This window comes from Setaria viridis, chromosome 5 (genome assembly GCF_005286985.2).
Source record: "Setaria viridis chromosome 5, Setaria_viridis_v4.0, whole genome shotgun sequence".
In the NCBI taxonomy this organism is placed as follows: domain Eukaryota; kingdom Viridiplantae; phylum Streptophyta; class Magnoliopsida; order Poales; family Poaceae; genus Setaria; species Setaria viridis.
The window spans coordinates 44480601-44498862 of NC_048267.2; the positions used below are offsets into that span (position 1 = coordinate 44480601).

An 18262-nucleotide genomic window follows, 5' to 3' on the forward strand; every position below is an offset into this window, starting at 1 on the left:
ATTATAGAGTAATTACTAACTAAAATCTATCACAATTGGATGAAGATATTAAGTATATATCTACATAAGTATTGTATTCTAATATTTAACAAACAAGAGGTAGCTTATGGTAATAGTTTTGTAGCAATGTAGTCTTATTTTTTTCTATTGGAGACTCCACATTAGTTCCCATGAGACAAGCTAGAAAAAAAGAGACAAATTCTCATAAAAATTAAAAACATCAAACACCAATCCTGTAAACTCTAATAATTATAGGCATTGATCTATTATATTTTCTAAAAACTTACCCACCACTGTCATTGTGAAAATATTCAAAAATAATCTCTAAAACTATATTTAAATTACTGAGCTCAGCTATTATAAAAAATAATCTAAAGTAACCCCATAATCTTCATCCAATTTACTAATACACATCATTATAAAGCATAACTTAAAATGTCATTCTACAATTTTATCTATGTTACCCACGTATGTTGTTATTAAAAAATTAATATATGATTCTAAATTACCTATTTATATTATTGTTAGTATAAAAAATACTAAGTTAAAGTATATACACATGATGAGTGCCACCATTTAGACCATTTATATGTATGCGAGGAATTGATGAAAAATATTGATTTGTATGCTAAACATAATGTATGGAGGATTGGAGGTGTGATACAAAATGGAAAAAGTATGAATATGGATGAAAAAGTGCATAGAGTAATTATTAATTAAAAATCAATCACAACTGGACAAAGATATGTACATATCTATATAAGTATTATGTTAAAGTATTGAAAAAATAAGAGAGTAGTAGGTAGACAATTTTGATTATTAGCTAGAAGTTTAATTTCTAAATAACTTTCAAATACAATAGCTTCTAAAAATATTAGCCCGTGCGGGAGCACAGGTTGATGGACTAGTTTGCTTAAGTCTAAGGGCTAGGCACTATAGAGACTTACGTCGAAATTAGAAAATCTTACATCGAAATGAGAGAGTCGTTATTGATTCCCCTTTACACTACATATTCTATTGCTATTAAATTAATATCATATTGAAATTAATCTAATATGAATATATTGATGCAACGTTGTTTGTACACTAAACTCATAAAAAAATTACTAATTATTGATCAAAATTTGCAAAGATTGACTTTTCGAAACAAAATACGCCTTGCATTAGTTGCGATGGTCAGCTAGTGCATCTCAATTTCTTCATGGATTATATAGCCCTTGATTATCCTACGTACATAACCTACCTCTCTCTATTTTTTTAAGAAAAAGGAAAAACTGGAAAGTGGAACCACTGGATTATTTGAGTTAGAAATGTATATAGCATTAAACCCTTGTACGTCATGCAAAATTAAAGAAATCAGCATATGGTTGCACCAAGGATTGTCTCCTTAGCAAAAACATGACCACAGGATCCAACAAGTAGCATCATTCGGTCACAGGTTGGGGCTGCTCTTGAACAGCAGAATTCCTGGCTGGACTTGGACGACGTGCGTGTTGTCCACCAAAAGTGGCGCATGAGCTTTTGACTTGCATCCCAGGCGAGGGTCAAAAGGCCAACGCGTGCGCTCATGATGAGCATTGACCCAATCCTATTTTCGGTGGCGCCGAGCTGCAGGCTGCTGGGATCGATCGGATGGTCCTGCGCTCGTGTAAGGATTGTCAACGCGAGCGACATGCAGCGCGCAAGAGCCTTTTACGCTTGTCGAGAAGGCAAATCGACCCAAAGTCTTGTAATATGACCTTGTGCGACCAGCAAGTTGCGGCGGGACGATTTGAATATGTATATGCAGTTATGCACAACCAAAAGTCGACACCAACTCTTTGAATAAAAGACCGGCCAGCAGTTGCACTTCGTGGGAATCAAACTCTGGCCTTCGAGCCAGACAGCTCAGGTGCCACGCTAGCTGGCAGCTTAGGCCAATCTCAGTATACAGTTTTATAGTATATTTCGACATGATATATAGATCATGAGTATATTGAGTGTAGCTCGGTTGGTTATGTTTCTTGTGGTGGAACTTATCCACTTGAATTTGAGTTTTAGTGTACTAATAGACAGAATGTGTGCTTGATCCATTCTATGAATTGATTGTGCTATATTTTCAATAATAGACATCACATCCCTCGATAGCGAAACAATTGCAATATGTCAATAATTCGTAGCCTCTCGGAGATACTTATAGCGTTAGAATGTGCATGCATGTTTTTAAAATGGTGAGACCATGTTGCCGTGGAACTTTTGGCATTGGGTACACCTTTAAGCACATCTTGGACTCATGGTGGAGAGATACCTTCCCCTGCCTCACTTTCGTGTTTGGAGGTGTAGCTAGCGGGGCCCAGGAGGCAATGGAAACATACAATTATGGTGCCATCTTAGAACGAAAAGGTGTGAAAGAAAACTAGCACCAGTGCAGGAAAAAAGTAACCGTGCCCGTGTCACGTTGCTTTCCCTCGATTCGCAATTATTGGGGGTCATCACTTGCGGCTTTGGGAGTGCTCATGATCGAGTCGCAACTACGAAACTCTATGCATGAGCGAGGTCAAAGCGAGGAATCTACGGATGTCCCCATGAACATGCACATCAGGTAGACATCCCGGCTAAGGCCCATGCTGCCATTCAAACTCTAGTGTGAAATGCAACATTTTCTCCATAGGCTTCTGCTACTTGTTCAATGGTACATTCATTATTGGCCTATTGGATGACATGATTCGGCGTATCTCGGCACTCGACAGCGACTCAGCACAAGGTAATCCGCTGTCAATCTGGGTAATGTAGCTCTATATATTGCGTAAGCACGGATAAGCAAGTCAAGATTTCGGCCCAAGTCAGCATGGATGTGCAATTCAAGATTACGACGAGTGACTCGGGGTTGCTTCTTGTTATTCCCTCCTTAAGGAACAAAAAAAAAACTTCAGCTAGACGTAGAACGATGGGCACAAAACGAACTTTTTTCTCGAATGCACAGAAGGAACTGCAAACATATCTTATTTTCGATGAAAATTGCAGGTTTTAAGTCTGCATTATTAAGCCAAATGGCACGAGAACTATCAGCATGGGTGCAAGTCAAGATTTCGGGCAAGTCAACCATGGAGCACTTCCGGAATGGGTGGAGCTGCACAAAGCAATGCATTATTGTTCCTATGGATCACTTGAAATGAGGCCAATATCAATCACCAAGGACAGGCAAGTGCACAAATGACCAGTGCCCAGCAACCACCACCTGGAATCTGCGCCCAGAAAAAAGAACTTTTTGCTGGAGACACATGGAATCTGCGCACAGAGCAATACATGGATGCAATGGAAACATCCCAGCTAAATGCAGCAGGAGAAAAACAATGCCCAAGCACCAGGATATGATAGGTTTATTGCACATGTAACCCAGACAGGAAATATTACTTGCGAGGTATCCGAAAATAGGCATAACAATATTGACACTAGCATAGCTCAGTGCTAAAAGGGAATTAAAACAGAGCAAAAATTTCAACAATCGGCAGCCACTAAAATTATATCTTACACCAAACAACAGAACTACACGCTCCATACATCACAAGAACATCTACATATTCTTGGATGATCTAGCAAATAACATAGCTATGATTAAGTTACAAACATGTCATGCTACAACATTTGCCCTCGCTGTAGGGTTCCATATTTTCTCTCTAGCTGTCGAGATCTACAGTTTTTACTCCATAACCAAGACAAGAACTAAATCAGTGAATTAAACTGTTGGGAGCATTTGCAATCGGCTCCCAGAATTGCAAATTCCCTCTGGCAGTTGAAATCTGCAGGTTCTACTTCTTGACCAAGACCAGAACAATTAGTTCACCGTTGCACGCTGGCTGACTAAATGCACAACACTAGAACAGTCTTCTGAGCTCCACTGAACACATGGCGATGCATCCCCACGGTCATATCCTTCGATGAAAAGAAACTATGATACTTGCCAAAGCAAAGCCCCATGTTACAATCTTGTGTGATGTCTGGCGCTACAAATCTGCAGGTACGGTACTACTTTTATTTCTTGTCTGTTGGTGGGGTTGCTGTGGGGAATGGAGGAGGGCCATAGAATGTACCCGCTAATCCTTGAAAAGCTGGAGGTGGGGTTGGAGGACTGGGGAAACCAGGTGGAATGTTCATGGGAAAGTTGACCACAGGAGTAAACGGAAAAGTGCCATACATTGGACCAGGAGGTCCAGCAGGAAAAGGTGCATATGTACCAGCTGTAGGTGGTAGAGGTGAGATTATTTGGGGTGGCATTGTGGTCGGCGGAGGCGGGGGGATTATATGGGGTGGTGTTGAAGTTGGCGGTGGTGGTGGGCTAGGCTCTGGTGATGGAGGATACTCAGGTGGTGGTGGTGGTGGTTGAAATGCGTCTGGAGGATACTCAGGTGGTGGTGGAGGTTGAAATGCGTCTGGATGCGGGAATGGAGGTGGTGGTGGTGGTGACTCTGATTGAGGCTGAGAAGTATGTATGTCATCCTCTAGCTTCTGCCTCTTGTTACCAGAAGAGTGTTCATCTATTTTCACTGCAGTATTGCCCCCGTTGGCTCGTGAAGGCAAAACACCATCGCGGATCTTGTCTGAAGCAGCACCTACAGCAAGCTTTGTCAAAACATTAGCTGCTATAGCGTTGTGCTCAGCACCATTTCCCTCCTGTGAATACAATACTGCACTTGATTGTCCCTTCTGAAAAGATTTCGTGTTAGCTGAATCTGGGGCAATGGAAGCAGGTGTTTCAGAGAGACTGGACTTAAGCCCTTGGTTAGATGGCTGATGTCTTTCCACGTCAATTCCAAGTCCACGGCAGAGCTCACCAGCTTTCTTGTATCGGGATTGAGCTGCCTGATTCATGATGGGAAAACATTATCAATATAGCAAACAATTGAAGTATTCTACGATACAAAACTCATATTCCTTCAGAAGCATAAAGTAATATATCAATGTTTTTTTTAAAAATAATCATAAGGTATCAAGGAATCGACAAGGCAAACTTTTATCAGAAGAAACAGCAGTGTTGAATGCAGGAGAATACCTGAAGCTGGCTTCTCACTTGTTCCACTTTGAGCTCCTGAAAATAAATGAATCACTGTAAGCATCAAAAGATCAATTTAACAAATAAAATAGGCCTTACACAGCCATTTGCTTCCCCACCTGCTCATTCAGTGCTTCCTTCAAATGATGAATAAGAGTGGCCCTGAGTGATTCTGACATTTTGAGTTGTTCAATGGAGTTTCTGAGAATACTATGTTGTTGCTGCAGCTCCTCAAAGCCAGATTGATTGCTACTACCTGCCAAAATGCAACAGAAGGATTCAAGCTAAAGCAGAAAGAAGACAATCAAATATTATATTGCAACCTCATAATTAAATACAGTTCCATCTATGCAGATTGGGCTGAGGTTGGGATGGCGATTGTGTTGTGACAGGCTCTTGATTGGTGAATGATTTTTACGGAAAGGGCCATAACCCACTTGTGAAACAATATCTGTAGCACACTGCGCATACATGATATTCAATTTCATTGCGGCCACAAAGCTAACCTTGAAACTGTTTGTGATAGGCCAATAAATCAACAGTGAGTATGAAAGGGTCATCAAAATCAAAGCTCTTTTTTCTCCCCTTACTTAAGAGGAAAGACACTGACACCTCCACCAACCCCCAGATCTTAGTAAGGCTGAAGAAACGCAAGAGCGGAGAAATACAATAGCTGTCTCCACTGCGATGGCAAGTCAAGGTCAGGAGATTGCTAAGAAGTCCCATTGACACTGCCATCAGGCATCAGATATATGGGAAGAGCGTTGAAACACAATAAATCTAGTCACTGAACCACCTCTTGCTTGAGATGGAGAGGTTTTGAACTGTTTGCTCATTAGTTGGATCGACCTTGGTACAACAAACCCATGCAGGTCAACACAAGTTTGTATGGCTTGAGGTCATGGTAGTTGGATGGTTCAGTGGAGATCCTACAGCAGTACAGCTGTGGAAGTACTCACAGACTTCCAGAATAAAACCAAACTCCATATAATCACTACTAAATACTAATGGAACGCATGAGAATATATTTACCTAAAAAAGAGTTATTTCTGTACGCTTTATTGAGTTCATCAAAATCTATAAGAGCAGCTTGGCACTTTTGCATCAGAGTGTCCTCATCCATAGGAGCATTCAGGACATGCTTGTAGCTTGAGACGACCTTCTCCAGCAGCTCACCAGCCGGATTTTTCTGTACATATGTGAAATCATGATTGTACACCTCAACGGAGGTCGAAATGTCATATGAAAATAGAAACAAATGAACTCACTTACCAACTTGTTTCTTATGTCCTTTAACCTCCTAAAAAATTCATCCTTGAGGCTTTGTCCCTGAGTATCAAATATTTTACGGTCTTCCCATATGTCAATCTGTAATGTTGAAAAAAATTTATGAGATGAAACAGTAAGTATTTGTCATAAAAGCAAGGTATAAACCCATAGATGATTTTCATTTACTATGGAGCTAAAAATTACATGAGTACACAACCACTTTTTGAGTTTTGCACAAGGATTCAACAGGGCAGGTGCAAGAGCACCTCAACAGTTCACTAGGGAAGATCTAACAAAACAGTTCACTGTGTTCAGTAAGCTTAGCATAAGTCGGCCCAAATAAGGACAAGAAAAGATGACCATGCAATTGCTTCTGCAGCAGGTAGCACAGGGGGGAAAATGAACAGAACTAGGAAACACAAGAAACTTACCTAAGAGGGACCGTAAAGTGACATGTAAAAAAAAATATTTCATTCCAAAAGCAGATTGCTTGGTTGACTCAAACTTGAGCTTGAAGGTCAACACCCAAAATCACAAGCATAGAAAAAGACAGTTTGTAATGCTGTGGTCTGTTGCTTTCTCGCTCCAAATTTTTGGGGCATCTATTGCCAAAAGGAGGCGGGAATCCAAGATAAAAGTCCACATAAAGCGATTCCCTCCACTAGAAAGACGGGATAATTTTTATCTTTTTAACCCTGGTACATGTGCTCCTCAAGCAAAAAAAAATTTCACACTTTCCTCTGCTTGTCTTTTTGAACAGAAGATGAAGTGTACAAGACTTCATCAAATTGTGCATAAATGGAAAGTTCATATTCATTTAGACGCCTCATAAAAAGGCTGAAATATATTAAGTTCTATATTAAAAAAGGTATAGATAAATAAATAAAGGGGATCTTGTTTGAGAAAAAAAACAAGAAAACTTGGTTCACATTAGGGTTCAAGCTTGAGGCACAAAGAGCTTAGCATAAGTAGCTCATGGTCCATAACTTTTCTTCACCCTTTTCAGTTTGACTGTGCGCCAGGTGCACAAGCAAACCAGTGCAAACCAAAGGATGGCAGACTCATTGAATAGTAAAAAAGGAAAAGTTCATGAGCGGAAAGATATAGGTCACCAGAGATGGTAACGACCTACATTAGATGGATCAAGACTTCAAGAGTAAGAAAGAAGAAGAGAGGGCTGATACATAGGGAAAAGTGCAAGTAATAAACAATGCAACTCATGGTCTGTTTTACACACAAAACCTATACTCTAACTTCTTCCGTTTCCTTTTTAAGTTCTCCCCCTCTACTTGTCCTATAATATTGCTTTAACAAGTCATACACTCATATTCCAAAGATAGCGAAACAAAAAAAAGCCACAATCGAAACCAGAGTGTCTAGAACTGATGGGGTTTGAAGTGAGTAGGGGAAAATGAGGGCCTAGAACTGGAGGAACCCAAAGCCACCATTATAGCTCATAAATCATTTACTTTCTGAATTTCCTGAGTTGGTGTGGAATTGTCTCTTTTAAGGAGCAATTTCCTGAATTATACGAAATCTGCACTGAACAAAATTTTACTGTGTTTGAAATGGTAACAATAACTGGAGTTTGAATTTCAGGAGGTGGCTTGATGAAACCCACAAAATCAACTTAGCAGGCTGAGGAACCCATTTGTCCTCTTTTGCCGCTTCTGATGAGGACAAGCCTAAGTGGACCTTTTGTCCACCTCCTACCTAGGGTTGGACAAGCTCAACATCAGTAGATGAGGGACAGGGAGTGGCTACAAGAGAACTTAGCATTGGCCCAGTGGGGATTAAAGCGCTCGACAGGATGGCAGGTCTAGTGACGCATGGAAGATGATGTGGTAAGTCATGAGGAAGTAGGATGACTGCAATATGCTGTCTAAACTAGCAGCATCACAAGCTGCCACAATTGCATAGGACTTTTCTCGGAGTAGCTATAACTTGCTCATAAGAATAGCCTAGAGTTTTTACCTTTTGTTGGTTTACTATAAACGAAACAGGCTGCGACATCGCTGTTCGTAAGTTTTGCTATTTTGCCAGAGAATAGCTAGGATCCACGCTTTTAATTCTGCTAGTTAGGTCATAAACTGGCCATGCTTTGCTGCGTATAGTGCAATAGTTATCTAGACTTTTACATTCTTGCTTGAAAAAAAAAAGTCGATTGCCTCAGCTAAATCGAAGTAGTTATCCTTGCTAGTTTACTTGAAGACTAGTCGTGTGCAATGTTTCTATCATGAACATTAGCCAGTTAGCCACGGCACTCCAAATTTCAATGTACATAGCTTAGCACTGACTCAGCGGATGATGATCTAACTTTGTAAGATTGTACGAATTGAAATCTTTCCAATTATGACCGTCACTTCCATGTTTATTCACAGCACACTAATGGTGGGCTTTTTACTGTAGCAACAGTCCCTCTGGGACCCAGTAAAATGTAAAGAAAATGTGTAATCATCTATTTAGTATTGAGATGTTTGAAAAGAGATTGTGAAAAACGCATGGTGTATGTTTTTTATACAAATATGCAAAAAGCTTTCAAGTCAATAAATAAGAAGTGCATAGATGCACCAAACACTGTCAAAATAATCGAGAACACTATTACATAACATAGCCAACCCATTAAAAAACTAAAGTGTACCACACCGCGGCCAACATTTGGCCCTCACCAGAACCTAGAGATCTTTCTCAACTCGGATGGCACTGATCCTAGCCAAAATCATTACAAAGATGGAGAAGAACATTCGTGCACTAAGAGGGAGGGAGAGGGAGAGAACAGGAGTGCTTTTCGCACTCCTTCCTAGGGGTCAGAAGTTACTCGTGACTCCCTACAACTCTAGGGGAATGTTCTGTATATCTTGTGCCCACAAAAGTCCAATAAAAATTACCCTAAAAAGTCCAATAAAAATTCATTGAGTAATAAGTTTAGCACTTGCCATTCTAGTAAGTTTGACCCTAAAGTAAGAACATAGAAATGGACATGAAGTTGTCAACACATTTGTTATGCAATGATAACTAAAGACACAATTATGAATGGCATGGGTACTTATACTCTTCCATGAACAACAATATAAAGAATATGTACGACATACCAGTCTTTTTACGACATTCCGTCCAAGATCATCTCTGATAGTCAACACTTCATTCAAGGCAGCGGGGATGACCCTCATGAATTCAGTTATATACCCATTACCTTCTTTTCTGCTATTCTGCATAATATCATTTGCGAGGTACAGCAAAGATAACCTCCTCTCACTAGAAGAAGCATGGAACTCACAATCCCATGTTTCTACAACTAGTCGGCAGTAACGATGATGAAAGACACACCAATGTGATAAAGCTTTTCTTCTGTTAAGGATGACATTATGTGAATGATTAAAAGAATCGAGCACATGAGTAAATAATCACAGTCAGCAATAGTAGCTATCTTTGTACAATGCTCAGCGGGTGGCATACTTGAGCGAGGGCAAATGAATGATTAGTAAAATGCTATCAACTGATCATAATGCAGCTTGAGCGGCCATTAACAGCTTGGTCACAATTACAGTGAAGCGTGTGCAGAAAAGAAGGCACCAAGTTAATGGTGGCTGAGAAACTGTCAAGAAGGATACTCTCTATGCTCTGCTGTGAGCTATTAAGCTTTGCAAGCTTCTGAGCCAAGATCTGCTTGTTGAAACCCGCACTCATTGTGTCCACTCTGGATCGCACACCTGCAGAACAACAACATTGGGCAAGTTCATGTTACAAGGGAACGACAGTACATAAAGGACTTGCTGACTCGGTACTGAAATCATTTGGCGAAGATAAAAAAAAACATGGAAAAATGAAATGGTAAAATAATTCAACATCCTTATTTGCAAGCAGACACTGTGATTGAACTGGACATCCAGGTTCTCCTATGGATTGCCAATTAAAAGAACATAAAGTAATCCACAGAAGCACCTGGAAGCCACATGAAAATCCTTTACTAACTCACCAACCAAGTATTAGTTGCCCACATAGAGGTTGTCCTATACTCTAACATTGCAAAAGAAGGGTAACAAAACTCCAGCCTTTTCACTCAGGCAGTAAAAGCGGCCCCAGATAGGATGCAGAACCACGCAAGCAAGCCGTAAATGAAAGCTGCCTCTCCTTACTACCGGCCTGGAGAGAGAGCAGGAGCAAAGGCCTGCCAGTCTAACTGTAACAGCAGGAGCAGCACACGACCGTCCCCGACGCCAAACCAAAACATTGAAGCTACGGGTGGCAGCTATCCCCAGGAAAACACACAGCAGCAGAGCAAGATGTGTACGTGTACAACACTGACGCACAACATCACAAATAAACCAGAGGAAAAACAGTCCGCCAGTAAAAATCCTTCGAGACCTCGACCGGTTAAGACCATCCCGCCGCTGCACCAAACCGAATCAGGGGGGGAAATCCGGCGCACGAGCACCCCAAAACACAAACAAAAATCGCCAGCGACTCCTAGAATCCCAGAGCCCGTGGCAAACTTCAGGAACGCAGCGGCACAGCGAGCTCCGAGCTAGATCAAAACCAGCGCGCGCGCGAGAGAGAGAGAGAGAGAGAGAGAGAGATCCCGAACCTTTAGCGGAACCGGTGCCGAATTCGGGGGCGCCGCCTAGGGAGCGCGCATTGGGAGGGGAATTCTAGGGTTTAATCGGGGATTTGGGGAGGCCGGGAGGGGAGAGGGGGAGTTCTGGGGTCTGGCCTGAGGGGGAGGAGGCGTCAGTTACTTGGTCGGCGCTTCCTGCTGGCTGCGTGGTGACCCCGCGGCGAGGAGAAGAGAAGGGGGGGGGAGGGAGTCCGGAAGGGGGGCGCGGGGAAGTGAGCTGGAGCCTGGATGACGACGCGACGCGAGGATGAGGTGGCTGGGTTTGGGCTGCGCGGCCTGCCTGACGGTCATATCCCTGGCTCCTCCCCTCCCCTCGCGGCTGGCGCTAACCTACTTTGGGCTTTGGGTTGTTCCGTTAAGCGCGACGCCACCGTGTAAACCGGCTGGCCTTTTGCAATGGGTGTACGTCGCCGAAGGTGACAAAATTCACGTTGTCGTCTTCGGATCCAATACCTCCGCTCGGCCCAATTCTCTCCCGCACCACCATCCACCTCCGTCTCCAGCGACCGCAGCCGTCGGCCACCGCCCTTACCTCCGATCCCTACCTGTTTCCTCGCGATCCCCCGCCCCGCCCTCCTGCACCGCCGCCCTAACCCGGCTCCGCCGGGGAGCTCACCGTCACGCTCCCGCCTCCTCCGCCGCTCATCGGTATCCTCCGACACCCGTGGCCGGCGGCACCTGCCGCATCGCCACCCCGCCCACAACTCATCGCTACCGCCAGTCCGCCGCCGCCCAAGACCCTCCCTTTACAGCTAGAGCTCACTAGAGACCCCACCCCGGCAAACCGAACTCCGAAGCCCCCCATCCAGAACCCTAACCCTACTGGCGGCGAGCCCCTAACCCTAGCAATGGCGGCGACAGGATGTGGATTTGTCGCATATGCGATATATAGTCGCGGCGTGCTGTGATGGTGTGCCGTCGTTGTGCGCGTGTCAGGGGGCAGAGGAGCGTAGGACGCGGCAGTGATGTGCACTACAGCTCATTGTTACAGTTGCGCAAGGACTCTGCGTTCTCCCTCCCGTGGCCCGTGGCATGTTCACCGGTTGATAGGCGTTTATGCGTTCTCAAGCTAATGGACATCGGCTTTGAACTTTTTTTAAAAAAAATCCATACCGAAAGGACTCTTGTTATAGCGCTTTCACGATAGCCCTCCAATTTGAAATCAATGCATGTGTTGTCAGAAGGATTGATTGCCAAAAATGAAGATGGGTGGATGAAGTAAAGATGAAAGAAGTAGATCAGATCCCGGTTGCGCGAGGGATGTTGCTCCGGTGAGGGCAGCGCTCCGGCGACATTAAAATTCGAGATTGGGGTCTGGATCTCTCGAGTTACCTGTGTGCTCCCGGACATAGAGGGAGCATTGGGGAGGTGGTCGCCCCGGTGGTGGAGGCAGGCAGTAAGGTAAGGCGGCGGGCACCGTCGTCGGAGTGGGGGTGTCATCATGACACCCCAGCGACGCCGGGTTAGCGCGGTGATGCTCGGCGATGGTGGATCCGGAGACCGATAAGGTCGGCGGAGCGGGGGGCGGGGCCACTTGTCGTCAACCAGGTCCGAGCACTCGTCGGAAATGAAGACAACGACGACGAGGGATGCGAAGGAGGAGGAGAAGTGGGTAGAGGAGTCGGGTCCTCATCGGTGCTGGAGGCGAGGTAGAGGCTGGCCGCAGGGGCGGATCGTTCAAAGGCGGCGCGTGCGGGTGCAGCGGATCTGGAATGCAGAAGATGTGCCGCTAGAATGCGAGGGGGCAGGGGAGGAAGGAGATAAGGTAAGTGGAGTCCACACGAGGATATTTATTGATGTTTTTTTTTGGCATATAGATGTGGCGGGGTCTCGACCGAAGATCCATCTAGCTTTCAAAAATCCACACGCGAAAGATCACTTAGCATAATTGATTTGTTGCTTAAAAAGGAAAATAGAAAAAGGAGAGAAGAAAGTAACAGAAGTGATGAAGTAAGTAAGAGGGATGCTAACGGGGCTCCTATACAACTTGAAAGCACATTAGACCCACTTAGAAGATAGAGTTAAAATTTTACATTTAGAAGATAGAGTCAAAATTTTAACAAATCGGGTTCAACATTTTCTAAACGTTAAATCAACATCCAAAAATACCAGATTCAACATTATTAAAGATGCAGATCAACATTTTGCAAGAAAACATTGCATTCAACTATTTTTACTGCCTATTTCAACAATTTGACAAATTCAACATTTTGACAAACAAGATTCAATATTTCGAAAAAAAAAAGTTCGAGCTTCTTCAAACACGGCGGGCGGCAGCGGTAAGATGGCCGGCGACCGTGGGAGATGGCGATGCGGCCGGCGCATGCGTCCACGGCGCACGAGCCGGAGCGGCGGCCGGCGTGCCCGCGAGGCTCCGTACCATTGCACTTTTGATGTTTCCCCTTCGTCCATACCATTGGGCACGAAGGGAGAGCGGAAGAGCCTCGACAAGCATGTATCCGGTATCCCCATTCCCAACCATGAAGCAACACTGAGAATGCAGTGAAACGTTCTCATTTCCGTGGACTGGGATTTACCAAGCCCATAAGAATTCTAATTTCTAAAACAATGCCACTAACACTCGAATTCTAATGATGCCTTCCTCGCTTCATATCGTAGTCCATGCCTAGACTTGTGAGTGCATGACTTCAACTAGTTCTGTGACTGAGCTATCTACCAGATGCTCAGAGCTCAGTGAGCTCAGTAGATAGTCTGGATGACGGGGACGTGCTTGACCTTGTGGTGATCCTGCCCTTCGCCTTCCTTGATCCTGCCCACAATGTCGAGCATGCTGTACAGCACCACCTCCTCCAGCTCCGTCATCCCGGCGAGCGCCTCCGGAAGCATCTGCATCTTGGCGCACCGGTACAGCGTCAGGGTCGCGAGCCCCGGCATGGAGCCCGCGCCGACCGCCCACTCCTCCAGCTTCGGCAGGCCGAGCTTGAGCTCGTGCAGGCTCCGGAACCCGGCCTCCCCGAACGCCAGCCGGTCGCCGTCGTAGGCGTCATTCATCAGCGTCAGCTCGGCCAGGCTCGGCAGCTCCGCCAGCATGTCCACGAACCTCTGCTTGACCATGGTGCCCCACATCGAGAGCCGGGTCAGGTTCGGCCGGATGTACCGGGCGTCCTCCGCGCCGTCGGGCCCCTCCGGCGAGTCCACGGGGCCTAACAGCTTCAGGCTCTGCAGCCGGCGGAGGCTCGGGACGGCGAACACGCTCGCCGGCAGCGAGTCGCCGCGCAGCACTAGGTGCGCCAGGAGGTCGAGGCTCTCGAGCGCGGCCTCGAGCGCGCCGGCGTGCTCGGCGGTCAGCTCGATGAGCTCCAGGGAGCGGAGGTTGGCGGCCTTCGCCAGCGGGTTGTCGCCGCCGTACCAGCGGCAGGGCCGCACGCCGTGGAGCGTCTGGAGGCTGTGCAGGTCGCCCAGGGCCCTGCTCGGCAGCGCCAACGGCGCCACGACGTGCCGCAGCGTGGGGATCCTCCAGAACGCGGCGGTCACCTCCAGGACGCGGCGGCCGCCGAGGATGAGCGACTGCAGGTTGACAAGGTTGCCTATGGTGGTCGGGAGCTTCTCCAGGTCGCCGCATTGGAGACCCAGGTATCTGCTCATCATACCAAAATGCATCATGACCAGCAATTAATCAGCTATGTACTAGCCTCTAATAATCTCATCTCTGTTGCTTCATTCATTCAGTGCTTTGGAGTACTTATTCAGTACCTGATGTGGATCATGGAGCCGATCTCGTTGGGGAGCTTCTTGAGCTCGAGCCCCTGGATGTCAATGACGCGGAGGAACTTGGAGGCATGGAGGAAACCCAGGTCGCTGCCCTGGATGCACTTGCCGCCGGACCTGTTGCGGCCCTCCACGAAGTCGCAGATGATGGAGCGCAGCTTGGGTAGCGCGTTGCTGAGCTGGACGTACCGGTTGGTGGTGGAGCCGAGGACTGCGAGGCGGCGCACGGTGGCCGGCGCGAGCACGTCGGTGCTGTCGTGGCTCTCGACGAAGCTAGCCTCCTGCGCCTCGTCCTGCGCGAAGGCGTGCAGCCGGTCGTGCACCACCACCGTCTGCACGGCGCCGAAATCGTCCTTGTCCACCAGCTGCACCATGCACCGGGAGATGAGCTGCTTGAGGTACTCCTGCCCCACCTCCTCCATGGTGCTCCCGCGCCGCGGCCGCACGAACCCCTCGGCGACCCACAGCCGGACCAGCCGCGCCGCCTCCACCGGGGTGCTCTCCCGCATCGCCGCCAGGTAGAGGAAGCACGACTTGAGGTGGTGCGGCAGATCGTCGAAGGCCAGCGACATGATCCGCCGGCCGTTGTGGCTGCCGGCGCCGCCGCCCTTGTGCTGCTGCTCCCGCGCCGGGGCAAGCTGCGCCATCACCTCGTCCCACTCCGCCGGCAGCTCCTTCGACCGCAGGACGCCGGCGAGGATGACGACCGACAGCGGCAGGCCGCGGGTGATCCGGAACACGTCCTGGTAGTACCGCGACTTGTACCGGCCGGGGCAGTCGCCGCGGCCGAACACCCGGCGCCGGAACACCTCGTACGTGTTCTCCGGGCTGAGCCGGGTCAGCTCGACCGAGTCGTACGCGGGCCCGGCGTGTCCGACCGCCTCCAGGCCCGCCGAGTCCGTGATCAGGAGCACCCTGCTGCCGTTGCCGTCGTCGGGGAGCGAGGTTCGGAGGCTGTTCCAGTCGCTGACGGCGATGCTGCCGTCAACGACGACGAGGTACCGCCGCCCCGCCATGTTCTTGTACAGCTGGTTGCTGATGTCTTTCCCGGGCCCGCACGCCCTGGCGGCGGCGCCGTCGCAGCCTTCTTCGGAGGCCTGCCTGGATGGGGCCCGCCGCAGCTGGGAGGTCATCTGGCGGTGGATGTCGCGGAGGACGTCGGCGGCGCGGCACTTGTGCGGGAGCACCGTCCACGTGCGGATCTCGAAGTGGTTGCGGACCTCGGGGCTCTGGTACACCTTCCGCGCCAGCGTCGTCTTGCCGATGCTGCTCTCGCCGGAGATGGACACGACGGCGCGCGCGGTCACGGCGTCGTCGAGGAGCTGCTCTTTCAGCATGTCGCTGTACTTGTCCAAGCCAACCGTGTACTCCTCCAGGTCGTCCCTGCAAGGAAATTCAGTCAGTTGATTGCTTTGCGCAACGGCTCGCTGAATCTAAAAGCGTTGATGCTCTATGCACATGACGCTGCAATAATCGATCAAACTGAATTTGGATAGCAAAAGCTTCAGTAGTAAACTGAAGTATGGTTCAGACTTCAGAATCAAGATCAACGGCACTGCATACAGTGATGTCATTTTCAGAATTCAGAGGGAGGGTGGCTGGAAAAATCAGCGGAAATCATTTTTTTTAAAGATAATAAATCAGGGAAATCTTGTCCGTTGAATGAAAGGAAGAGAAAAGCCAGCTGCACGAGGAAGAAAGTAACGGAAAAGCTGTCATTTTTGTGAGTTAACAGCCAGGCAGGAATCAGCTTGAAAGTTCAGGAAGAATATTGGTCACAGAAAAAAAAATGAAACACATTTTGACAATTTTTCTCCAATACATCCACTAAAATTGACCAGCAATTGATGCCAATTAATCCTCACAAGCGGGCATCCATTTAATGTGTTCAGCCTGTAATTTCTAATCTGTAGCAGCCAATCTAAAGAGTAATTCCGTCGTGAATTTTTGGTTGTGCGGAGAGTGCGTACCAGGCGGCGAGGGTGGTGGCGGAGGAGCAGGAGGCGGCCCAGGCCGGCGCGGGCGTGTGCTCGATGTTGTAGGCGGCGCGGTTTTCGGAGATCTCGTCGAGCCGCTTCTTGATCTGCCGGATGCGGCCGTAGAGGTCGTGGCGGAGCGCGACCTGGCCTGTGCACCGTGGCCACCAACCGACGACGCCGCAGCCCGGGGCGGCGGCGGCGCGGCTCCGAGGAGCCATCCCCCTCCGGCCCGCGCGGTGGAGGAAGTCGTCGAGCGCGTCCTCGGCCTCGAAGGCGACGTCCCGTGTCTGGCGCACCCAGACGGCGACGAACTCGTCGTCGCGGAGGCGGCGGCGGCGGTCGGCGTCGCGGATGAAGGTGTGGAGCCACTCGAGCTTGTCGCGGAGGAGGCGCACGTCGTCGCCTACCTCCAGCAGCACCGCCGCCTCCCACGCCACCAGCTCCGCCACCTTCGCCAGCACCGTCGTGATCGCCGTCTCCGCCATGCTCCACCACCGCTACCAGCTGCTGCAGTGCTGCTGCTGCTGGATCGCCGTGGCGCGCCGCCGTATATATAAGTACGACGAGGCTAGCACTGGGCAGTGTGGCGCACCAAGGCCTTGTTTAGTTGGCAAAATTGGGAGGTGTTAAATTACTGTTACAGCACTGTAGCACACTGTAGCGTTTCGTTTGTATTTGTAAATTATTATCTAAATATTGACTAATTAGGCTCAAAAGATTCGTCTCGCAAAGTACAACAAAACTGTACAATTAGTTTTTAATTTCGTCTACATTTAGTACTCCATGCATGTACCGCAAGTTTGATGTGATGGGGAATCTTCTTTTTGCATAGTGTCAAAGTTGGGAGTTAGGGTGAAGTAAACAAGTGGCAAGTCAAAGTCGACGCGAGCGAGGGGTCCGCGGTGCTCGTGCGCCACTCGCGCAGTGTGGTGTGGACACACACACTGACTGTTTGTTGGCTCGTGCTCTCACGGTCTGCAGGCCGTTTTGGCACACCAGATGCAGAATCTGCTTTGGCCGCTGCTGCAGGCGGAAGGAGCCGGGAAGGATCGAACCACCTACTACCATGTATCTGCAGCGAGGTGGCTGACAAGGACCAATAAAAAAAATATAATTTTGGTCCTGCTTGACACAGACGGCTCCCCGTCGAAAAATCCCATGGATTTGGTGGCGTTGGCTTTTGGTGCAGCAGGGCCATCGCCTACGGCTCGTACAGAACGCACAAAAGTAAAAAATCACTGCCACTTGCTGCTGCCGTCCGAGGACTAGACCCAAAAGAGTCTTGTTGGAACCTGCAGCGTTGAAGCTTTGTGCCAAAATATCGCACAAGGTGAATGCTACTGTTCCACACATGATTTGCGTCACCCTGATTCACCGCCTCCGTCGTCCTCCTCCGTCTCCACTCTCCAGTGCCACCCTGCCACCGGAGGATCCGCTGCGTGTCCTCCTGACCACTCTGAAGGCTGAGCACTAAACCTTACCAGGCTAATCGATTTAACTCGGTCGCTGAATCGGACACGGAATGCAGCCTTAAACAGGCTACACATGCTTCGCGGCACGAGCTAATCGGCTGGCTAATCGCTTTTACTGCCGCTGTTACTGATCCATCCAAAAGCTATCCGGTTAGTGATGGCGATGACG

At 48.0% G+C, this 18262-nt stretch overlaps 2 protein-coding genes across 2 annotated transcripts; both read right to left on the reverse strand.

Moving 5' to 3' along the window:
- Window positions 1-3425: 3425 nt before the first annotated feature.
- Window positions 3426-11113, reverse strand: LOC117857577 (uncharacterized). Its single transcript, XM_034740314.2, has 8 exons — window positions 10884-11113; window positions 9910-10008; window positions 9391-9638; window positions 6302-6397; window positions 6062-6218; window positions 5149-5285; window positions 5030-5065; window positions 3426-4839 (listed from the first exon to the last, which is right to left on the reverse strand). The coding sequence occupies exons 2-8, from the start codon at window positions 9983-9985 to the stop codon at window positions 4012-4014; spliced, it is 1578 nt and encodes a 525-aa protein (XP_034596205.1). The 5' UTR covers window positions 9986-10008; window positions 10884-11113; the 3' UTR covers window positions 3426-4011.
- Window positions 11114-13411: 2298 nt separating this feature from the next.
- LOC117858761 (disease resistance protein RPP13) lies at window positions 13412-17187 on the reverse strand. Its single transcript, XM_034741887.2, has 3 exons — window positions 16613-17187; window positions 14628-16025; window positions 13412-14511 (listed from the first exon to the last, which is right to left on the reverse strand). The coding sequence occupies exons 1-3, from the start codon at window positions 17104-17106 to the stop codon at window positions 13614-13616; spliced, it is 2790 nt and encodes a 929-aa protein (XP_034597778.1). The 5' UTR covers window positions 17107-17187; the 3' UTR covers window positions 13412-13613.
- Between the last annotated feature and the right edge of the window lie 1075 nt (window positions 17188-18262).